At 48.0% G+C, this 24,341-nt stretch overlaps 1 protein-coding gene across 3 annotated transcripts in view; it reads right to left on the bottom strand.

The window, feature by feature from the left end:
- Positions 1-1,292: 1,292 nt before the first annotated feature.
- Positions 1,293-24,341, bottom strand: part of RBCK1 (RANBP2-type and C3HC4-type zinc finger containing 1) — a 32,150-nt gene continuing 9,101 nt past the window's right edge. For all 3 annotated transcript variants that reach the window (XM_081196354.1, XM_081196356.1, XM_081196355.1), the window contains exons 3-13: positions 23,621-23,765; positions 22,728-22,821; positions 20,529-20,727; positions 18,021-18,163; positions 17,740-17,913; positions 16,533-16,693; positions 14,999-15,110; positions 11,272-11,451; positions 8,254-8,352; positions 6,003-6,146; positions 1,293-1,939 (exon numbers count right to left, since the gene is read on the bottom strand). In XM_081196354.1, coding sequence (XP_081052480.1) covers positions 1,859-1,939; positions 6,003-6,146; positions 8,254-8,352; positions 11,272-11,451; positions 14,999-15,110; positions 16,533-16,693; positions 17,740-17,913; positions 18,021-18,163; positions 20,529-20,727; positions 22,728-22,821; positions 23,621-23,765 — 1,532 coding nt within the window. In that variant the 3' untranslated portion in view covers positions 1,293-1,858. The remainder of the gene's footprint in view (positions 1,940-6,002; positions 6,147-8,253; positions 8,353-11,271; positions 11,452-14,998; positions 15,111-16,532; positions 16,694-17,739; positions 17,914-18,020; positions 18,164-20,528; positions 20,728-22,727; positions 22,822-23,620; positions 23,766-24,341) is intronic.

Raw genomic sequence — 24,341 nt, 5'->3', positions numbered from 1 at the left:
TGCTCGCTAATCTCTGGTATATGGGATGCGGGTGACGCTGTGGGTTAAACCACAGAGCCTAGGGCTTGCCGATCAGAAGGTAGACGGTTGGAATCCCTGCGACGGGGTGCGCTCCCGTTGCTCGGTCCCTGCTCCTGCCAACCTAGCAGTTCGAAAGCACGTCAAAGTGCAAGTAGATAAATAGGTACCGCTCAGGCGGGAAGGTAAACAGCGTTTCTGTGCGCTGCTCTGGTTCACCAGAAGCGGCTTAGTCATGCTGGCCACATAACCCGGAAGCTGTATGCCGGCTCCCTCGGCCAGTAAAGCGAGATGAGCGCCGCAACCCCAGAGTCGTCCGCAACTGGACTTAACGGTCCCTTGACCTTTACCATCTGGTATGTAATACCAGTTCCTAGGGAGAGCCCTGTTGTCCCCTCTGAGCTTCCTTTATGCATCTGTTCAGCCACTGCGAGAATTAGGGGAGTCTCCTTTGGCCTGATCCCACAGGCGGCGTTCTCCCTGCATGTGACGGAACAAGTCATCTGCTTTTCATGGGGTTGACCCCGCTATGTATAATAAGGCTGCCCTAAGCAGCAGCTGCTTTGAACAATCTCTGCCTGGAGGCAGGCCTACGTGGATTAGCCCTCCCTGCTTTTTTAAAAGTCTGCTATCCCTTTTCTAGCAGCAGCCGGTCAGATGCCTTAAATACTCCACCTTCAGTCAGCGGGATCCACTGCTTGTCTGACTCACATGATGTTTCAGAATTATTTCAGACAAGCAAAAGATTCTTCAGAGCTGGGAAAGCCAGAGAGAAAGATCTGGAATGTGATCATCTGCCCACACAAAGGTGGTCTTTCAAAAATAGCTGTTTTCGTTTGCAGTCAAAGGTTTTTAAATTGCCCCAGACCAAACACTTACATAGCTGCGAGTCAGCAGATGCCAGACAAGGTTGTCTGGTGGGTGCATTTTAACACCTTATCTCCTAGCAGTTTCTTATTTTATGAAACAAACAAAAAAGAAAGGAAATACTCCAATTCCCCAAACCCGGAGCAAAAAGAAAACCTTTTGTGTTTGAAATCAATCCAGCCGCCTTCTTTTTTAATTTTGCACCTGTCTTAATTCTGCACCCCTAGGATGGATGATAAGAATCCATTTTACGCTTTTATCAAGTCTGTGAACTGAGTTAGGCTGAAGGAATCTGGGAACACGGGACTGCTAAACCCCAAATACAAAGCCTCACTAACCTGGCCCTGAGCAATACAAGTTAAGTTACTATTGCATCTCAACTACCTGCAGAAAAAAACACAGCAACGGGTTTATAAATAACTTTTATTAGAGCAAATCAAGTAAATATTGTACACAAAACCCAGTGTATTTTGTAGTGGAACTCAGTGCTGACACCGTAGGGCACCGCCCCATCTGTGATAGGGGTCAGAGCTTAGCTAAGCGCCTGCAGCTTGGCAAGAACAGCCTCTGCTCCTATAGCCTTGGGAGGATACAGAATGTAATGCTGCCATAGGGAAGGGAAGCAGGAAAAACTGGTTGTAGAGAAAGGAGCAAAAACAGCATCTCTCCACGGACATTGCAAGAAGCCTGTCTGCACGAGGACTACAAGAAGAAGTCCAGCCTGCCCTCAAACCCAGTAAGAGGCCAGCATTTCCACTCAATCCTTTTGCCCAGCTCGCACATGTATGGGAAGCAAGTCGTCTTCTCTATGGCGCATGAGCTGAGCCTGTGAGTCTTGAACTTTGCTGTGCCAGAGCCATTTCAAAAGCCCAGGCTGTCCCAGAGCTCAGCTTGACGTTCGCTCCTGACTTCGATTCCCCTGAAGCGAGACAGCCTCTTCTTCCAGAAGTTCAGAGTTCTCCTCCCCTCTTGTTTAATGGCAGTTCTGGCAGTTGGGGTGGCAGGGGGCTCCATTCAGCTTGCAGCGGCAGCCCCCGCTGGTATCGCCAGAACCCTGCGGGGGGGGGGGGAGGAGGAGGAGATAGAAAGCAATGAAACAGAGGGCAGACGGCGGGTACATAAGGAAGAGATTATCTCACAGGGTTGGAGACGGAGGAAGCCATGGGAGGGTCCTGATGAGAGTGCAAGGACAATGTAGGTCTTCCTGCACAGGAAAGGTCAGGGTCCAAAAACAAAGCGGGTCAGGAAATTGCCAGACAGGAAAACGGGGAGAGACGGGAGGAAACCTCCTGTAGGATTGCTACTTTCGAAATTGTCCTTCGCGTGATTATGTGGGAAATTGCTTCCTTCAAAGTTAAAAAAAACAACACCCTACTTATTTGTGCATTGTCACCCTGTAGTCAATATTCTAGTTTTCCTTTTCGGAGCTAGCCGACCTGACTGGAAGAGTCCGTGACCAGAAGGAGGAGGACTATCAGGAGGAACGTAGGAAATTTAAAGACTACTTAGCTAAATATGTTAAGATAATTTAAATTGGAAAGCTTGCAAATACCAGATGGGCTTAGGATTTAAATATGGAATGTGATGAATTCATATGTTTAAATGCAGAATTGGATAGAAAGAAAGAGGTTAAGTGATTAAGTTAATTTTAAGAGAATATTGGTTTTGGAAAATCGTTAAAAAAGATATATATTGAAATTCAACCAGGGGGGTATGAGGAAGTCACTTAACAATGATACTAAGATTGGTTTAAATAAGGTAATGATTTATGTTTGTTTTTTAAAAAATTGGAAAATCAATAAAAAAAATTGGGGGGGGCGGAATTCTAGTTTTCCATCTGGATTCTCTAGTTTGGGTCTGGAAAATAGGAAAGAAGGAATGAAGGGTCCTAGCGCAGTAGAGCACATTGGGATGCAGTGACTTCTGCTATTCCTGCACTGCAAGGGGCTTCCACATCTTGACATCTTGGATACGCTTCATGCAACAGTTTTGCACACCAGAGCAGTTCCAAAACTCTTTGGGTTCAAAGGTGAACACAGAAGGCCTCATCGTACGTAAGACCAGAAGCAGTTCCCAGCCACACAGGTCTCTCAAAAGACACCTGATTACATCCCTTGGGCTAGGGTGGCTGGACAGGATTCTTGGTCAGCAACATTAGGGCTGTGGAAGAGCCCTGGTCCCATCGCCTGCCATCTCCTCTCATTAACTGGAAGTTTCCCATCTCGCCTTTCTCACACCTGCACAATCAAGACACACACAGAAGCCCTGGACCCGAAAAGACGGAAGACTATGGAATTAGGGCATGCCATTTCAGGGGGAGAAACCTAAATGTTTGCAAATTGCTTCAGTGCAAAATATGTTTGAGGAATTCAAATTTGCTATTGGTTTTGAGACTGGGCAACAGTTTGTGTGGTAAACCCATTGTAATGGGTATGAGTTACTCGTGCGTAAACTGGTGCCTTTCTCGGTTAATTTGCCTTGTTAAAACTTTCTGACTGCGCAGCCCCTTCTCATGGTGGCTGCCTCAGTCACTGGCAGAATCCGTCAGTGGGCGTTTCTTGAACCTCTTCCAACATAAAAGTTGTTTGACACCCAGTCTCCTCCTCCTCTCACTGCGCGGGAGTCTTCTGCGCAGGGAAGGTGTGGGTAGCGGAGGACCTGGGCTCTCCTCACTGATGTCCAGTGAAGAGTCCTGGAGCCCTCTCTCCAATTCCCCCGTCTGCCCCCCTTTATCCCCGGTGTTGCGCTGATTGGCTTCCCCCTCTACTGAGCTGTTTCTCCCCCTGCTGCTGGGTCCTTCGCCAGCATCATCTGGGAGCCTCCCCTTCGCCTCTCGCTCCGATGTCAGTTCCCTGACACCCATGTATGATATAAAGCACATAAGCTGCTCTTGGAAAACCAAAGGATTTCAATTTTACCTTCTGAAAGTATGTCACCTAGCCCAACTCCCAGGCAAGGCAATAACTCCTTGCAATGCTTATTGAAGGTATCTGATAGGCCACTGTGGGTACTAGATGCTAGACTAGGCTGGACTTTTTGTCCGATCCAGTAGAATTTGTCTTACATTCTTACAAAGCTTGGATTGGAGCGGCCACCAAGACCACATAACACCAGCCTTGAAAGACCTACATTGGCTCCCAGTACGTTTCCAAGCACAATTCAAAGTGTTGGTGCTGATCTTTAAAGCCCTAAACGGCCTCGGTCCAGTATATCTGAAAGAGTGTCTCCACCCCCATCATTCTGCCCGGACACTGAGGTCCAGCTCCGAGGGCCTTCTGGCGGGTCCTCACTCTGAGAAGCCAAGTTACAGAGAACCAGGCAGAGGGCCTTCTCGGTGGTGGCGCCCACCCTGTGGAATGCCCTCCCATCAGTTGTCAAGGAGATAAACAACTATCAGACTTTTAGAAGACATCTGAAGGCAGCTCCGTTTAGGGAAGTTTTTAACGACTGATGTTTTAATGTATTTTTAACTTTCTGTTGGAAGCCACCCAGAGTGGCTGGGGAAACCTAGCCAGATGGGTGGGTTGAAATAATAATAATAATAATAATAATAATAATAATAATAATAATAATAATAATAATAATAATAATAATACAGTCATACCTTGGGTTACAGACGCTTCTGGCTGCGTTTTTTTCAGATTGCGGACTGCTGAAACCTGGAAGTACCGGAACAAGTTACTTCCGGGTTTTGGCGGTCGCGCATGCGCAGAAGTGCTAAATCGCGCTTTGCGTATAAGCGCCAAATCGCAACCCGCACGTGCACAGGCGTGGGTTGCGAACGCTGTGGGTTGCGAACGTGCATCCCGCACGGATCACGTTCGCAACCTGAGCATCCGCTGTAATATTTTTCTTATTCTTATTAAGCTTCAACAGCCAACCCATTTCTTGGGAAGGGTTTATCTGTTGCAACACCTTCAGCTCTGCTTTTGCATCCTGCAAGTCCTCACTACGGTCCTCAGCACCTAAACAACCAGATGGTGTAGTCCAGGTGTTTTGGACTACAATTCCCATCAGCCCCAACCGGCATGCGCAAAGGTTGACGACGGCTGCGGTTGAGGTTCCTGGTGTCGCACAGCCCATGCCCATCCAAGCGGATGGAATCTTTCAAAGCCAATCCGTGAATGTGTTGGGTGTCTTAAAGGACCCCAGAGCCCACTACACACCGTTTGAAGAGAATCTTGAAGGTCCCAGGCCACAGAGAAGTTAGGCTGGCCTCAACCAGAGCCAGGGCTTTTTCGGCCGTGGCTCCACTCTGCCACAGGAGACGAGGGCCCTGCGGGACTTGACATCTTTCTGCAGGGCCTGCAAGACGGAGCTGTTCCACCAGGCCTTTGGCCAGGGCGCAGCCTGACTCCCTCCCTCGGCAATCTTCGCGGAGCTCTGGCCCAATGGTTGCCATTGGCTTGAATTAATTAATTTTATAATGAATGATTTTAGAGTGTTGTTTGTGCTGTACTTTTGTACTGTTTTATTGTTGTTAGCCGCCCTGAGCCCGGCTTCGGCTGGGGAGGGCGGGATATAAATAAAATTTATTATTTGATGGGCTACATGGAACTGGCAGAAATGACTGGCAGAATCCGAGATCAGGGAGAAGAGGTGGTGGAAGAAGACTGGAAGAAATTTAAAGACTACTTGCAGAAATATTGTAAAATTAATGAATGTTAAAGGGATGTTGGATTGAAAATAAGCGGTATTGGTAAAAAGATTAACAAGAATATGTGAATACGGATTGACAATGGTTTAAAATATATAGTCATAATAGGTTAAGATATTGGAGTAAAGATAAAAGATAGAGGGTAAGAATTTGCTGAATTAACTATGTGAATTGGAATACAAAAAAGGGGTGTGTGAGGTCAGGAAACAAGTAAATGAAATATAAGACATGAAAATATTGATTTCTTTTTAACTTTTTAACTTTTTCTTACTTTTTATGTTTTGTTTTTGTATTTTTGTATATTTTTTCTTTTATTATGGTTATTCTTTTTTATTTCTTATTCTTAATCTTGTAACCTTTTATTGTCTGTAAAATTTCAATAAATATCATTAAAAAAAATTATCATTATTATTACTATTATTAGAATCCTCTCTCTGCCGCGCGCTTGACCAACACATACCGCAGGCCCCCACCGCGGCCCTTTAGTCACCCAGCAGATCTCCGTGTGGCAGACAGTGCATCGGATCCAGTCGCAGCCGTCTTTCTTCTGCACGATAATCTTGCATGTGGGGCAGTGCATAGCCTCCCCTTTCTGAACCATGTTCTGAAAGAGAAAGCATGTTGAGGTTTGCCTCTTCCAAACCCAAGGGGGCAGGGACAGGGGCAAGGGGGTGATGCCAGGTGATTGCATGGTGCAGACTGTGTCAGAACTAAACTATTCACTCCCCCAGGGTGGGTGGTTGTTGCATGGATGGGTCTAGAAATAATAATAATAATAATAATAATAATAATAATAATAATAATAATAATAATAATAATAATAATAATAATAATATGTTTATACCCTGCCCTCCCCAGCCAAAACCGGGCTCAGGGCAGCTAACACCGGTATAAAAACAATTGATTGGAATACAACTTAAAAACAAGATTGAAATACAACATTAAAATGCAGCCTCATTTCAGTAGGTACTCAAATCAAAACACTTTTTGGGGATGGAAACGTCAAGTCTTCACCAAGGCCAACTATCCAGACTGGTCCTACACGGGCCAGAAAAAAGCCAGGGAAGTCCCCAAATAGGAGTTCCATCACAGGAAGAGAAAGGAAAAAAGAAAGAAAGAGGGGGAGGGAATCAAGTTGATTCCAAGCCAAAGGCCAGGTGGAACAACTCTGTCTTACAGGCCCTGTGGAAAGAAATCAGATCCTGCAGGGCCCTGGTCTCATGAGGCAGAGCGTTCCACCAGGACGGGGCCAGTGTTGAAAAGGCCCTGGCTCTGGTTGAGGCTAACCTGACTTCCTTAGGGACCTCTAGGGTGTTGCTATTTATGGACCTTAAGGTGCTCCGTGGGGCATAGAAATCCCCAAACTCTTCCAAAACTATATGCGCATGCTGCAAATCAGCTGGGATCAGCATGCATGTGCAAACCAGATCACCAGGCCTTTCCATGCCCTGACGGGTGATGGAGTCGTGTTGATGTCCGGGCCCAATTCAAGGGGCTCATGTTTTTAAGGCCCTGAGCAAGCTTCAAATATCCAAAGGTGTCTCCATCACTACAGACTTCTCAGGTGTTAAGCTACGTGGGCAGTGAAGGGGCTCTCTTGGTCACCCGGCCCCTCTCAGAAGGGACAGGCTGGGACGCAGCCTTCTCTGCAGCAGCCCCTAAGTTGTGGAACTCCCTCCCCACGGAGGCGCCCTGAGCCCCTGCACAGCTTTTGCCATACAGTGAAGCCACACGCTCTTTACTTTGCCCTTTGACAACTGAGGGGGTTTGTGGGACCCACCTCTTTCGCTGATTTTATACTGCCCTGTTCCGTTTTGAACGGTTTTGAATGTTCGATAGCTGCAATGGTTTTATCTGGGGGGCTTTTTTGGAATTGTATATTCTACTGTCAGAACCCATCCTGGGTGGGTAGGAAATCTTATGAATAAATGAATGAATAAATACATTAAGCTGATCTACTGATTCGTGTTATATGTGTGTGTGTGTGTGTGTGTGTGTGTGTATAAAATAAATACATTTATGAGAAAACAGATGTACATACAAGTAAACAAACAAATAACGGAAAAATCAAACAAACCACCACACTATAAGATACAAGAAGATTAATATAATTATCATCATACAGTGGTACCTCGGGTTACATACGCTTCAGGTTACATATGCTTCATGTTACAGACTCCGCTAACCCAGAAATAGTGCTTCAGGTTAAGAACTTTGCTTCAGGATGAGAACAGAAATCGTTCTCTGGCGGCACGGCTGCAGGGGGAGGCCCCATTAGCTAAAGTGGTGCTTCAGGTTAAGAACAGTTTCAGGTTAAGTACGGACCTCCGGAACGAATTAAGTACTTAACCCGAGGTACCACTGTATATACTCCTGATACTGAACACAATTATAAAACTTATAGAGAAGAAATTTAAAACTGACTTCCAATTAATCTCACCGTACTTTAAGATTCACGATACATTTTTGCATGCGTTTCGTGAATTTTTCATTGCTGACTTTGTGCTGTTTACCACCCTGATGTTTTTTTCCCTTAAAGTTGGAGCTGCCAACATTTTTTGCAGGTAAAATGTACAAGCCAACTGCTCTCTTTCCCAGCTACTTCATGAACCAGGGGGTGGAGGACTGCTAATATACTGTGTGGGCCTGAACTTGGGGGGGGGTGACCCTCTGCCTCCCCCTTTCAGAGCCCCTCAGCCACCCCTTCTCACCAGCAACATCTGTGTGGTCTGCTGCGCAGCCTGGTCATTCCGAGCTCGGATCTGGAGATCATCCTGATACTCTTTGCAGTTCATGTTTTCGTGAATAGCCTGCAGACGAGACATGTGGTTTGGATCCTGACTTCCAGTCTCCTTCCCCCAAATGGTTAGCAAACACTAGTAGGGTGCCCCAGAAATGATGTCATGTACCCAATAGCCTCTTATCAAGCCGACTTAGGCATCCGCTGAAAATGGCAGATTCCGGATACCACCAATGGGCAGGAAATGGTCAATTGTTCTATTTTTGTTGTAAAGGTAAAGGTAAAGGGACCCCTGACCATTAGGTCCAGTCGCGAATGACTCTGGGGTTGCGGCGCTCATCTCGCTTTATTGGCCGAGGGAGCCGGCGTACGGCTTCCAGGTCATGTGGCCAGCATGACTAAGCCTCTTCTGGTGAACCAGAGCAGCGCACGGAAAGGCCGTTTACCTTCCCGCCGGAGTGGTACCTATTTATCTACTTGCACTTTGACATGCTTTTGAACTGCTAGGTTGGCAGGAGCAGGGACCGAGCAATGGGAGCTCACCCCATCGCGGGGATTCGAACCGCCGACCTTCTGATCGGCAAGTCCTAGGCTCTGTGGTTTAACCCACAGTGCCACCCACGTCCCAGTATTTTTTGTTCTATGAAGGGTCTTATCTGAATATTCTACCCCAAATACCAATATCCATCCGGGGCCCACCTGGCTCTTCAGCACTGAAGATTACTGGTAATTATTTTTCTTACACACTTCAAGCTGACATCTACATCCATTCCCATTCTGTCTTGCAGTCTACATCTTAAGAAATGTAGAGATGGAAGGGACCCAAGGGTCATCTAGTCCAACCCCCTGAAATGCAGGAATCTCAACTAAAGCATCTTCACCAGCATGCACAATCCCTACTTCACCCATAAACAAGCATTTAGAAGAGTTTGGACTACCTGTATCCAAAGATACAGGTAAGAGTGAGGAACCTCTTTGGCCCGATAGGCCTCCCCATTTGGCCTGCAAGGCTGTTGTTTTTACCTAAACCCTGCCCACCTGCCTTATACCTGGCAGCACATGACACCAGGTGTGGCACCAGAAATTTTTCCCCCCATAAAATATTTATTAAGGTTTTTTAAAATAATACAGTAAAAAAGAAAAAAGAAAAAAGAAAAATACAAAATAAAGACAGTTTAAAAAAAAAGACACATATTTTCTATCACTTATTTTCCTTTAACTTATTTCCCGGACCTTCTCATACCTCCCTTTTTTGTATTCCACTTCAAATTATTGGTTCAGCAAATCCTTAACATTAAGTTTTAACCCATTTATAACCCTTTTTTCATATTCTCTTAAAGCATTACAGCTGGAAACCCCTTAATTACTATCCAGCATCATTCTATCCTTGATTAATTTTACAATATTTCTGTAGATAGTCTTTAAATTTCTTCCAATCTTCTTCCACCGACACCAGAAAAAATTAAGGCACAGCCCTGTGGCTTTCAAGGTGCCAACAATCAGCTGATAGCTGGGACTTACCTGACTGTAGACATGCAAAGGAGCTCATTGTAACCACTGATCAGGCGGCGAGTGGCTGCACCAAGCTCTTCTGAACATGCTGTCTAGCAAATGTTTGCAGTGCCCAAAATCAGCTGACTGTTAGTGCTTGCAAAGGCGGCCAACAGATTGAGGTTGAATCCTGACAAGATAGAAGTTCTATTCTTGGGGGACAGGAGGCGGGCAGATGTGGAGGACTCCCTGGTCCTGAATGGGGTAACTGTGCCCCTGAAGGACCAGGTATGCAGCCTGGGAGATATTTTGGACTCACAGCTGTCCATGGAGGCACAGGTCAGTTCTGTGTCCAGGACAGCTGTTTACCAGCTCCATCTACTATGCAGGATGAGACCCTACCTGCCAGCGGACTGTCTCGCCAGAGTGGTGCATGCTCTGGTTATCTCCCGCTTGGACTACTGCAATGAGCTCCACGTGGGGTTATTTTTGAAGGTGACCCGGAAACTACAACTAATCCAGAATGTGGCAGCCAGACTGGTGACTGGGAGTGGCCGCCAAGACACTGGTCTTGAAAGACCTACACTGGCCCCCAGTACGTTTCCAAGCACAATTCAAAGTGTTGGTGCTGACCTTTAAAGCCCTAAACGGCTTCGGCCCAGTATACCTGAAGGAGCGTCTCCACCCCCATCGTTCTGCCCGGACACTGAGGTCCAGCTCTGAGGGGCTTCTGGCGGTTCCCTCCCTGCGAGAAGCCAGGTTACAGGGAACCAGGCAGAGGGCCTTCTCAGTAGTGGCACCTGCCCTGTGGAACGCCCTCCCATCAGATGTCAAAGAGAAAAACAACTAGCAGACTTTCAGAAGACATCTGAAGGCAGCCCTGTTTAGGGAAGCTTTTAATGTTTAATAGACTATTGTATTTTAATATTCTGTTGGAAGCCACCCAGATTGGCTGGGGATACCCAGCCAGATGGGCGGGGTATAAATAAATTATTACTATTACTATTATTATTATTATTATTATTATTATTATTATTATTATTATTATTATTATTATTATTGCTCCAAAGCTTGCAGGCCTGCTTTGAATAGGGGAAATGTCCTTTTGCAAGGGCTGGCATCCCTCTGCTTACAGGTGCAGCCTGAATACAAAGCGTGCCGGCAAATATATTTTAAAGGGATGCTTGAAATGGACGCAGTCAGTGCCAATCAGCTGACTGACATCAACAGCACTTTCAAAAGAGCTCGGCTGATTGGCGCTGCGAAAGAGCCCCTCTGAAGTTGCCACCTGATGTCATGATGACATCAGGTGACTAGCCTTGTACCACCAAGGGAAAGCCAAGGGAAGGATCCGGCCCACCAATCCTGAGCTCCAACCACGTTTGCCATCTCCCAGCTGTGGACTGGTCTTCCCTTCCCCGCCCGCAGGCTAAATTTCTAGCGTAACCGACACATCCATGCACAACGGCAGTTTCTAGATGAGCAGAGAGCATCTCACCTGGCAAAGCAGGCAGTTCACCTTCTCGCACACGGGACACGGGAACTCGTTCACGTCGTCCTCGTAGAAGCACCAGCCCCGGCAGTCCGTGGTTTTGCAGTGGTAGCTGGAGCGGCTGCGGTTTTCGGCAACGGAGACTCCCAGGTCCAAGAAGCGCTGGTACTCGTCTTTGCTCAGGAGCTGGAGATCAAATGAGGAAAACAACATCAGAGGAGACCCCCAGAGGAAGCAAATTGCCCCAGCTGCCTAATCATGCTGTTTTAAGTCAGGGAATCTGCCTCCGAAAGTATCGAGTGAGAATAATGTTACCTGTGGAACCCGGGATTTTGCAAGAACTGCTGGGCTTAGATAGCAGGGTTGCAAGCTCTAACTGGTGAATCAATCAATCTGATATGTAGCTCAATTGGTTAGAGCACGGTGCTGAGAAATGAGGTTACAGGGAGCCAGGCAGAAGGCCTTCTTGGTGGTGGCACCCACCCTATGGAACGCCCTCCCATCGGATGTCAAGGAAATAAATAACTCTCTGACTTTTAGAAGACATCTGAAGGCAGCCCTCTTTAGGGAAGCTTTTAATGTTTGATGCATTACTGTATTTTAATACTTTGTTGGAAGCCGCCCAGAGTGGCTGGGGAGGCCCAGCCAGATGGGCGGGGTATAAATAATAAATTATTATAATATTATGATGATGATGATTTGTGAGAGCACCCATGTGGCACACTGATTAGGAGTATTGAACCAAGGAATCCTAATTGCTGAAAACTGGGAAAATGAAATTGTGCCAACAAAAAAGGAATGGCAAGACAAACTGTTAGAGTATATTGAACTGGCTAGATTAACAGAGGCAGTTAGAGATCACACTAGACAAGAGTTTCAAAAAGCATGGGGGAAATACAGAGAATACTTCACAAAACAGTGCCCTAAAATACATACCCGGACATGTCTCAATTAATGTCTGCAGGAGAATTTGTGGATATTTAAGTTATAACTAGAAAAATCTTAATAATTATTCAGCTTATAAGAAGTACATAAGGAGGCCAGATGCAGAATAAAGGAAGTCTTTTATTTGGTTGTTTGTATTGTTGTATGTTATGCTTATTGTATTACTGTATTGGGGGAGTGGGGGGGTTAGGTTATGTTGTAAATAAAATTTTCAATTAAAAAGGAGCACTGAACCAAGGAGTTCAGTGCCCCTCCCTGTGAAGCTCATTGGGTGAACATCAGAGAGACCAGTCACTCTCTCACTCTCAACCTAGCCTACCACACAAGGTTATTGCAAGGATAAAATTGGGGAGAGGGACGGAAAGAAACACATACACTATCCTGAGCTCCTTGCAGGAAATCCGGTGTGTGTGTGTGTGTGTGTGTGTGTGTGTGTATGGTAAAGGGACCCCTGACCATTAGGTCCAGTCGTGACCGACTCTGGGGTTGCGGCGCTCATCTCACTTTATTGGCCGAGGGAGCTGGCATACAGCTTCCGGGTCATGTGGCCAGCAGGACTAAGCCACTTCTGGCGAACCAGAGCAGCGCATGGAAACACTGTTTACCTTCCCGCCGGAGCGGTACCTATTTATCTACAGTGGTGCCTCGCAAGACGAAATTAATTCGTTCCGCAAGTCTCTTCGTCTTGCGGTTTTTTCGTCTTGCGATGCACGGTTTCCCATAGGAATGCATTGAAAATCAATTAATGCGTTCCTAGGGAAACCGCCTTCAGACCAGGTCCGGGGACAGTCTGTCCCCGGACCTCTCCTGAAGGCTGGGGGGGGGGACAAGGGCTTTTCTTCCCACCCCCAGCATTTTAAAAAACCCTGGGACAGCGGAGGACTTCTCCGCTGTCCGGGGCGATCTTAAAATGCTGGCGGGCGGCATTTTAAAATCGCCCCGGACAGCGGAGGACTTCTCCGCTGTCCGGGGCGATTTAAAAGCCCCTGGGAAGGCAGGCAGGGGGGACAAAGACTTTCGCCCCCTGCCCGCCTTCAGAAGGTGTTCCCGCCCCCCGCCCCACTTCGGAACAGCTTTCCGAAGTGGGGCGGCTGGGGCAGGTGTCCCCGCCCCCCCTCCCCACTTCGGAACAGCTTTCCGAAGTGGGGTGGCTGGGGCAGGTGTCCCCGCCCCCCCTCCCCACTTCGGAACAGCTTTCCGAAGTGGGGCGGCTGGGGCAGGTGTCCCCGCCCCCCTCCCCACTTCGGAACAGCTTTCCGAAGTGGGGCGGCTGGGGCAGGTGTCCCCGCCCCCCCTCCCCACTTCGGAACAGCTTTCCGAAGTGGGGCGGCTGGGGCAGGTGTCCCCGCCCCCCCTCCCCACTTCGGAACAGCTTTCCGAAGTGGGGCGGCTGGGGCAGGTGTCCCCGCCCCGCCCGCCCCACTTCGGAACAGCTTTCCGAAGTGGGGCGGCTGGGGCAGGTGTCCCCGCCCCCCCGCCCCACTTCGGAACAGCTTTCCGAAGTGGGGCGGCTGGGGCAGGTGTCCCCGCCCCCCCGCCCCACTTCGGAACAGCTTTCCGAAGTGGGGCGGCTGGGGCAGGTGTCCCCGCCCCCCCTCCCCACTTCGGAACAGCTTTCCGAAGTGGGGCGGCTGGGGCAGGTGTCCCCGCCCCCCCGCCCCACTTCGGAACAGCTTTCCGAAGTGGGGCGGCTGGGGCAGGTGTCCCCGCCCCCCCTCCCCACTTCGGAACAGCTTTCCGAAGTGGGGCGGCTGGGGCAGGTGTCCCCGCCCCCCCTCCCCACTTCGGAACAGCTTTCCGAAGTGGGGCGGCTGGGGCAGGTGTCCCCGCCCCACTTCGGAACAGCTTTCCGAAGTGGGGCGGCTGGGGCAGGTGTCCCCGCCCCCTGCCCCACTTCGGAACAGCTTTCCGAAGTGGGGCGGCTGGGGCAGGTGTCCCCGCCCCCCCTCCCCACTTCGGAACAGCTTTCCGAAGTGGGGCGGCTGGGGCTGGTGTCCCCGCCCCCCCTTCGGAACAGCGTTTTAAAATGCTGGGGGTCGGGAGCGAAGCGCTGCCGACCCCCAGCATTTTAAAACCTCCCCGGGACACGGGGAGATTTTAAAATGCTGGGGGTCGGCAGCGCTTCGCTCCCGACCCCCAGCATTTTAAAACCTTCCCGGGACAGGGGGAGATTTTAAAATGCTGGGGGTCGGCAGCTAACGCTTCGCTCCCGACCCCCAGCATTTTAAAATCTCCCCGGGACAGAGACTTCTCTGCTGTCCCTTGGAGATTTTAAAATGCTGGGGGTCGGCAGCGAACGCTTCGCTCCCGCCCGCCAGCATTTTAAGATCGCCCGGGGCAGGCGGGGGGGGGGAAGGCAGGCGGGGGGAGCAAAGACTTTTGCCCCCCGCCGGCCTTCAGAAGAGGTCCTCTTCTGAAGGCCGGCTGTGGGCGAAAGTCTTTGCTCCCGACCGCCAGCATTTCCCTATGGGCTTTCGTCTTGCGATGCAAGCCCATAGGGAAATTCGTCTTGCGAAGCGCCTCCAAAACAGAAAACCCTTTCGTCTTGCGGGTTTTCCGTCTTGCGAGGCATTCGTCTTGCGGGGTACCACTGTACTTGCACTTTGACGTGCTTTCGGACTGCTAGGTTGGCAGGAGCTGGGCAACAGGAGCTCACCCCGTCTGCGCGGGGATTCAAACCGCCGACCTTCTGATCAGCAAGTCCTAGGCTCTGTGGTTTAACCCATAGCGCCACCCGCGTCCTGCGTGTGTGTATGTGTGTACAAAACAGGCATTTTAACAGGCCTACCGCTTTGACCTCCCGTTCCAGCAACTGCCCCGGGCAGGAGTATTTCTCGTCAATGTAGGGGCAGCGCACTTCGGGCTCCTGGCTGTTGAGGATGGTTCCTCTCAAACAGTCCCTGGGGGGAGAAATTATTGGGGGGGGGGGACACATACGTCACACGGAAATGGGAGGTTCGGAAACTTCGGCTGGTGCAGAATTCAGCAGCCAGGTTGCTCACTGGGACAAAGCGGTTTGTCCATATTGCAACCCTCCTGGCCCACTGGTTTCCAGTGAGTTTCCAGGCCCAATTCAAAGCGCTGGTTTTGAGCTACAAAGCCTTAAACGGCTCAGGACCGCAATATCTCAAGGGCCGCCTCTCGCCATATGACCCTAAGTTCATCATCCGAGGCTCTTATTCGTGTGCCTCCTCCACAAGAGGTCCCGAGGGTGGCAACACGGGAACAGGGCCTTCTCTGCAGTGGCTCCCCATCTGTGGAACGCTCTCCCCAGGGAGACTTGCCTGGCACCTTCACTATTTAGCTTTAGGTGCCAGGCAAAAACATTGACATTGTTATTATCAGCGCTCAACATAAAATCACAATAAAAAACACAAAATAAATAATAATAAATAAATAATAATTAATAATAATAATAAAGCAAGAATAATCCAATAACCCCCCCCCCCAAACACATTTTCAAAAGGGCATTGGATGCCAATCAGCCAAAAGCTTGCCTTTAGAAGCATGTTTTTGCCTGGCACCTAAAGGTGTATAATGAAGACACCAGCTGCACCTCCCGATGCCCTTTTAACTGTTTTGTGGGAGTTATTGTTTCGTTGCTTCTGTTTTCACTATTTATTTGTGGCTTTATCCCGTGTTTTTATCTTATGAACCACCCAGAGATCGTTTGACGAAGAGTCCAGGTCCGAAAAACAGATCCTTAGGGGACTCTACTCTTCACTTCTCTCCACCTGGGGAAAATTCCCATTTATACTCCTCTTCTTAAGGGAGCCGTTCCATCCCAGCTTTGAAGGTGACCTGGAAACTGCAACTAATCCAGAATGCAGCAGCTAGACTAGTGACTGGGGGCAGCTGCCGAGACCACATAACACCGGTCTTGAAAGACCTATATTGGCTCCCAGTATGTTTCTGAGCACAATTCAAAGTGTTGGTGCTGACCTTGAAAGCCCTAAACAGCCTCGGTCCAGCATACCTGAAGGAGCGTCTCCACCCCCATTGTTCTGCCCCGACACTGAGGTCTAACTCCGAGGGCCTTCTGGCGGTTCCCTCCCTGCGAGAAGCGAGGTTACATGGAACCAGGCACAGGGCCTTCTCGGTGGTGGCGCCCGCCCCTCATATGTCAAGGTAATAAACAACTATCTGACGTTTAGAAAACATCTGAAGGCAGCCCTGTTTAGGGAAGTTTTTAACGTTTGATGTTTTATCATGTTTTTAATATTCTGTCAGAAGCCGCCCAGTGTGGCTGGGGAAACCCAGCCTGATGGGCGGTGTATAAGCAATAAATTATGATGATTATTATTACTGGATCGTTTACTTACTTGCAGAAAGAATGCAAGCATTCCCGCAAGGTCACCCCCTCGCCCGGCTGCAGGGTCAAGAAGCAGATGGGGCATTCCAGGGCCTCATCCGATGGCACCAAGCTCTGCCCATCCAGCTGCAGGAGCCGCTGGTAGTTTTTCTGTTTCTTCTGCTCCTTAGCCTACATAAAAAGAGAGAGGCAGAGAAACATCGGAGAGATTGAAGCATTTGGCAAAATGTCCAGATTGACAATCCATAAAACTGAATCAGAATCTGAATGTGCCAACTGAATTGCAAGATCAGTTAAGAAATAAGACAGGATTTAAGATCTGCCCGCAATAGATTAAATATATTGGAAGAGATGTAACAGAAACCTGGGGGGAACTTTATAAAGCTAATTTTCTGCATGTTATAAACTTGTACATATCCTTACGTCATCTGTCTATCATATTATCAACCAATAAATTGGTGTATGTTTATTCATGCAGAAAATAATATATGCTGAGAAATCAGAGATTGGAACTGAGGGAGCGGGGAAATGAGGGGAAAATTAAGGATGATAAGTGTGCATGCACACAAAAGCTCATACCAAGAACTAACTTAGTTGGTCTTTAAGGTGCTACTGGAAGGAATGTTTTAAGATATCATTGATAATTGATGCTTTTGAATTCTGGTGCTGGAGGAGCTTCTTGAGAGTCCCATGGACTGCAAGAAGATCAAACCTCTCCATTCTGAAGGAAATCAGCCCTGAGTGCTCACGGGAAGGACAGATCCTGAAGCTGAGGCTCCAATACTTTGGCCACCTCATGAGAAGAGAAGACTCCCTGGAAAAGACCCTGATGTTGGGAAAGATGGAGGGCACAAGGAGAAGGGGACGGCAGAGGACGAGATGGGTGGACAGTGTCCTTGAAGCTGCCAGCATGAGTTTGACCAAACTGTGGGAGGCAGTGGAAGACAGGAGTGCCTGGCGTGCTCTGGTCCAGGGGGTCACGAAGAGACACGACTAAACAACAACATATTTTAAAATAATATGTTTTGTTGAATTACTTAATAGAAAAATTATTTTAAATAAAGAACCTTGAGGCACTCAAGATATGAAGGTGGGAGACGAAAGCAATAGGTAAATAAGTAAGTTAAAAGGTTCAAAGCGCGCGCGCGCACACACACACACACACCCTGATCTACATGGTCACTCCTGGCTGCCTCGCCCTCCCAACAGCCAGTCACCTGTTCATACTGCCGCGTGGCTTCCTCTTCCTTCTGCAACCGCTGCAGCTCCTCCACGTCCGGCTGGTACCCTTCCGGCAGGATGTATCCCTTGGGGCGCTCAGCGCAGCACATCTCGCAGCCGGGCCTGGTGGGCTTGTTGACGAAGGTGCAAGTAGGGCATTCCCAGCCGACCTAGGCAGCAGCCCGCGCAGGAGAGAAAAAGAAGGAGGAGGATGGGAGCATCAAGGAGGGGAAATAGCATCTCTACCTGCATCGCCCGCCCCCTCGCAATCCATTACCGGTGGGGGCACAGGGGGCAGAGGTGACGTGGTGCCCCTCTTCTCCTCTTGGAGGTTCGGGGTGCCCGAGGGGTCAGCTGGCGTCGAGGCTGCCGCTTCTGACGTCCCCCGTGGCACCAGCACACCCTCTCGAATGCCTAGCTCTAGACCAAAAGGAAAAGGAAATTATTTTATTTACTTTCTTTTTTCCAAAAAAAATTATTGGTATTCCAAATTTCTTACAAACATAAACAACAAAAAAGAAAAAAACATTACTATATAAAAAACAAACAAATATACAAAGATTTATCCTAACTATTATAATCATATTTTTATTACCAATGTTAAATGACTTCCTTGAATCCCTCTAGCTGTGTTTCCATATATCTCATTGTAGCAGTTTTCCAATACTAATTTCCAATCAATTTACTTTAATCAATTAACATCTTTCTTTCTTATCCTATTCACTTGTATCCATGGTATTATTAAATTTGAAACATTTAACTCCTAAGCCAATTTGGTACTCACAAATGATACTACTTATGTTATCTTATAATATTTTGCTAAATAATCCTTAAATTTCTTCCGTTCTTCTTAGTATTCCTCCTCCTTCTGTTCGCGGATGCTACCAGTCAGGTCGGCCAGCTCCAAAAAATCCATCATCTTCATTTGCCATTCCTCCGCTGTTGGTATTTCTTGTAATTTCCAATATTTAGCTAACAAGATTCTTGCTGCATTTGTGGCGTACAAAAACAGTCTAACATCTTTCTTGGGCAAAATAAAAAAATTCCTTCCAGTAGCACCTTAAAGACCAACTAAGTTAGTTCTTGGTATGAGCTTTCGTGTGCATGCACACTTCTTCAGATACATGCACACGAAAGCTCATACCAAGAACTAACTTAGTTGGTCTTTAAGGTGCTACTGGAAGGAATTTTTTTATTTTGACTATGGCAGACCAACACGGCTACCTATCTGTAACTGGAATCTTTCTTGGGCAATTCCAAACCTGTTATTCCAAGTAGAAAGGCTTCTGGTTTTTTAATAAAAGTATATTTCAACATCTTTTTCAACTCATTATAAAAATTTCCCCAGAAGTCTTTCACCTTAGGACACGCCCACCACATATGGAAAAAGGTACCATCCTTTTCTTTGCACTTCCAACATAAGTTATCACCCGTATGATAGATCTTTGCTAATTAAAATTAAGTAAAATTTAAAAAGGGGGGGAAAAGAAAATGATTTTCAAGGAGATCCTTCCTGGTGGGTCTGGGAGCTGAACAGTCTTCACCAGCCTAGCACACTTTGAATGTTTGGGGCTGCCTTCCTGGCAGGTGCGCTGGCTGGGCTGAGGGCAGGTAGTTCGGAGGGGGCCAGGTTGGCAGGTCTGAAAGAAACTAGAAGCAGCTGCCTTCCTGCCCTGGAAGAGGCATTCCTCCCCTTGGGAAGTCAGCTACACAAAGAAGAAAGTCGCGCATGGGTCTTGCTCAGCTGTGCGGAGCAGCACGTCGCCAGAAAATCTGGACCAAAACCAGTGTGGATCAGCTTTGACTGATTGAGTGATTTACTTATATGCCGCTTCTGAGCTGCACCCAAAACCGGCTTAAAGCAATACAGTGGTACCTCGGGTTATATACGCTTCAGGTTACAGACTCTGCTAACCCAGAAATAGTACCTCAGGTTAAGAACTTTGCTTCAGGATGAGAACAGAAATCGTGCTCCGGCGGCGCAGCGGCAGCAGGAGGCCCCATTAGCTAAAGTGGTGCTTCAGGTTAAGAATAGTTTCAGGTTACGTACGGACCTCTGGAACGAATTAAGTACTTAACCCAAGGTACCACTGTAATAGGGACACGGGTGGCGCTGTGGGTTAAACCACAGAGCCTAGGATTTGCCAATCAGATGGTTGGCGGTTCGAATCCCTGCAACGGGGTGAGCTTCTGTTGCTCGGTCCCTGTTCCTGCCAACCTAGCATTTCGAAAGCACATCAAAGTGCAAGTAGATAAATAGGTACCGCTCCGGCGGGAAGGGAAACGGCGTTTCCGTGCGCTGCTCTGGTTCACCAGAAGCGGCTTAGTCATGCTGGCTACATGACCCGGAAGCTGTACGCCGGCTCCCTCAGCCAGTAAAGCGAGATGAGCGCCGCAACCCCAGAGTCGGCCACGACTGGACCTAATGGTCAGGGGTCCCTTTACCTTACCACTGTAATTCAAAACATCACAATACAAAGCTTTACAAAATACCGAATGGGAAGGGCAATGATGGCATTCTCTTTGCCACCCTGCTGGCAGGACCAAGTACTGGCACAGATCCCTTTGCTGTCAGAAGTCTTCATTCAGACTCTCTTGATATTTGACTCCACTGGTTTGGGTCATACTCTCTGGAGGAGCAGAAAACAAGCTGGCTCCATCTTCCACATGAACCTGTGCCATATCTGGCACCTTCTGGGGTGCCACCTCCTCCTAGCAGGAACCACAGCCCAGCATCACCCGTCATGCTTGCAGAAGGGTGATGCTCTCTGCACTGATCACTCACCTTCCAGCTGCCTGCGCTCGTGGTCCCGCTGCAAGGCGTCTTTGCTCAGCTTGGCTGCCCTGGCAGAGAGAAGGTACAGGTAAACTGCGTCGCCGTCCTTTTGGATGCCGTGGTAGTGAAGAGTCTCGTGGTCTCGCGGAAGCCTCTGTCCCATCACCCACTTCTGGATGCTGGGGGGAAAGCCGTAGTGGAGGAACACCTGGGCCAGGTAAGAGAGGAAGAAGAGACAACTTCAGAGCCCAAAAGCCTTGCAAATCAAGGAAGTCACAAACTGTTTGTCTGCAGCAGCTAGGTGGGCTAAACAAAATGGAAAAAGTATACCCGGCAAGAGTATTGTTAGCCCAGAAATGGAAGCAAGAAGAAATTCCGACGAAAGAAGAATGGCAGATGAAATTAATGGACTAGCAGAATTAGATAAAATGACAGGAAGGATTCGAAACCTGCGGGACCAGAGATTCACAGAAGACTGGAAGAAATATACGAACTATTTGAAAAGCAACAAATTACGCTAGTAGGACTACAAGAAGTTTTGTAAGGGAAAATATATGAAACATTGCAAAGTAGAGAAAGAGTAGAGATATTAGTTATGAGACTTAAATGTAATAGTGGAAGTAAGAAATGTATATTAAGTGATAGATTGGAAAAATTTTAGATGTGATTGATGGAAGTAAAAAAAAACTATAAGATGTAAAAGTATGTTTAATTACTGTTGAAAATGATATTTTTTTAAAAAAAACTAATACAAATTATTACTTTAAAAAAAGGAAAAAGTATATCCGATGAGGACTTCTGTGCTACTCAAAAGCTCGCTTTGAATTACTTGAAAGTGATTTACAGATGGTATTTAACTCTGAGTGGGCTTGCTAAGATGTACAAGACAGAATCAGAGAAGTCCTGGAGATGCAAAGAGGCAAAGGGAACCCATCCTTTTACAGGTGGTGGACTTGTAAAAGAGTACAGTCATACCTCTTGTTATGTTCGGTTGAGGTTACGTCTTTTCAGGCTGCGTCCTGCGGCAACCCGGAAGTACCAGAAAGGGTTAATTCTGGGTTTCGTTGCTCGTGCATGCGCAGGTGCTCAAAATGACGTCGCGCACATGCGCAGAAGCGGTGAATCACGACCTCCGCAGACGCGGATTGCGTTCTACTCATGTTGCGAACGGGGCTCCGGAATGGATCCCATTCGCAACCAGAGGTACCACTGTATTGGGAAATGATCAATAATGAATTGAAAAAAATGTTCAAAAGTACTTTCCCCCCAAAAAACCAGAGTCTTTTCTGTTGGGGATAATTCAGACTGAAATTCCCAGGTGTCAAAAAAGGTTATATATGTGTGCCACTACTGCGACCCATGTTTTGTTAGCCCCAAAATGGAAAACAAATGAGGTTCTAGCCAAAGAAGAATGGCAACTTAAGTTGACAGAATATGTGCAGCTTGCAGACTTAACATACAGAATAAGAGAAGAAGAAGAACATGCGTTCAGAGAAGATTGGAAAACGTTTATTGACTACAGAGGTACCTCCGGTTATGAACTTAATTCGTTCCGGAGGTCCGTTTGTAACCTGAAACCGTTTTTAACATGAGGTGCGCTTTCTCTAATGGTGCCTCCCGCTGGTGCCGCGTCGCTGGCACACAACTTTCGCTCGCATCCCAGGGCAAAGTTCGCAACCAGGAGCATCTACTTCTGAGTTAGCAGAGCTCATAACCTGAAGCATGAGTAAGGACGGTACGTAACCCGAGGTTCCACTCTATATGGGAAATAACTATAGCTGAAAATGCTGGCAACATTTAGATCAATTCAACAGTGTAAATAAGTTTTGATGGATGTAATAATGGAATACTGAATGGGATAGTTTCTTTAAAATATGCAGGGATTTATGATATGTAAAATGAACCATGGAAAGAGATTAAGGGAAGACACTGATATCTTAGGGATGTAAAAATGAGTATTTTAAACTGTAAAACAAAAATTAATAAAAATTATAAATAAATTTAAAAAGCTCGCTTTGTTGCTCAACAAAAACAGTGCTGTTGTTTTCCATGCTTCTGACTAGTCCAAAAGTTGAAGCAGCTCCTTCAATTAAGCCAATATTTTAATATACAGGTGATATCCAATGCTTGTCATAGTCGTCACATAAACATTGCAGGGTGTCCCATAAGGGATTCGAACCTGCAACCTTGGCCTTATCAGCCCATTACCATGTCTTTGAGGGATGCCAACGTCATGCAAGGCTGGACTTTCAGGTAAATGGGGACGGTGCTCATCTGGACATCTTCCACGCCCACCCACAGCCTGGGAGAATAAAGGAAACGCTCCATTAAGACCCTGTCCCCGAAATGTGTCTGCCCACCCCTCCGTGCAGAGACCTTTATACCCCAGAGACAACCATGCTGCTTTTTGCTATGGCAGGAGTGTGGAAGCTCTGGCCCTCCAGCCCTCTTTATCAGGCCCTCAATACCTTTCCAAGGCCACACCCCCTTCCCAGATGGATAGAGAAAGAAGGGTTTGCGAGGGTGTGTAGAAACTAGAGGAGTGTAAAAAGGTAAAGGTAAAGGGACCCCTGACCATTAGGTCCAGTCGTGACCGACTCTGGGGTTGCGGCGCTCATCTCACTTTATTGGCCAAGGGAGCCGGCGTACAGCTTCCGGGTCATGTGGCCAGCATGACTAAGCCGCTTCTGGCGAACCAGAGCAGCGCACGGAAACGCCGTTCACCTTCCCGTCAGAACGGTACCTATTTACTTGCACTTTGACGTGCTTTCGAACTGCTAGGTTGGCAGGAGCAGGGACCAAGCAACGGGAGCTCACCCCGTCGCGGGGATTCGAACCACCGACCTTCCGATCGGCAAGTCCTAGGCTCTGTGGTTTAACCTGCAGCGCCACCTGTGTCCCTAAGAGGAGTATACAAAGGTGAAAATCTACATCTGCTGCTCTGCCCACTTTCGCTGCCATCCCTGCCTACCATGTGGCCCCTGGAAGGCTGCCCGGAAGTGAATCTGGCCCCCGAAAAGCATCCCCCTGCCCCTGCTCTATGGAACTGCCCTCTCTACCTCTCAGCTATTTGCCGGCCCTTTTGTGGCGTAATCCGTCACCTGATGTCTTGCGTGGGGTAGGCGTCCTGCTGTAGCTGCACCACGACGGGGGCATGGCGCTGGGCCAGCCAGGCAGCACACTCCTGGGCCGCCCCCTCGTCCCCTCTGCTGATGGCTTCCGCCAGCTTCAGGGCCTGCTGTTCCACTGAGAACGAGAAACGGGTTGGGTAGGCTCAAGTCGTGGCGGCAAACTCGCCCGCGGCAGCCAGGGGGTGTTGCAAATTGCAATGGAGACTTAATGAATTGGTGAGTTCGTGGCTTCTCCGCTAGTCAGGTGTCAAGGACAATTTGCAAAATGACAGGAAGGGACTCTCCAGATGGGGCGCAGCTGCTGCTTTGGCAGGGGTTAGTGCGCATTTATGCGCGCGCATGCACAAAATGATTTATCCAATTTATATGCTGCCCTTTATCCAAAGATCTCAGGCCGCGGACAACACAGAGAACATACAGTGATACCTTGGTTCTCAAACGTAATCTGTTCCAGGAGTCCGTTTGACTTCCGAAACGTTCAAAAACCAAGGCGCGGCTTCCAATTGGTGCAGGCGCCCTGGAAACGATAGCTGACAACTGCATCGGACAGTCAGCTTCCGAAAAATATTCAGAAACCGGAACACTTACTTCTGGGTTTTCAGCATTTGGGAGCCGAAATGTTCAAGTACCAAAGCGTTCGAGAACCAAGGTTCCACTGTAATTTATTCAGCATAGTTATAAAAACAGAATA

This window comes from Podarcis bocagei (genome assembly GCF_964188305.1).
Source record: "Podarcis bocagei genome assembly, chromosome: 5".
Classification (NCBI taxonomy): Eukaryota; Metazoa; Chordata; class Lepidosauria; order Squamata; family Lacertidae; genus Podarcis; species Podarcis bocagei.
The sequence above is the reverse complement of the archived record's forward strand: the minus strand, read 5'-3'. Positions and strand labels throughout refer to the sequence as shown.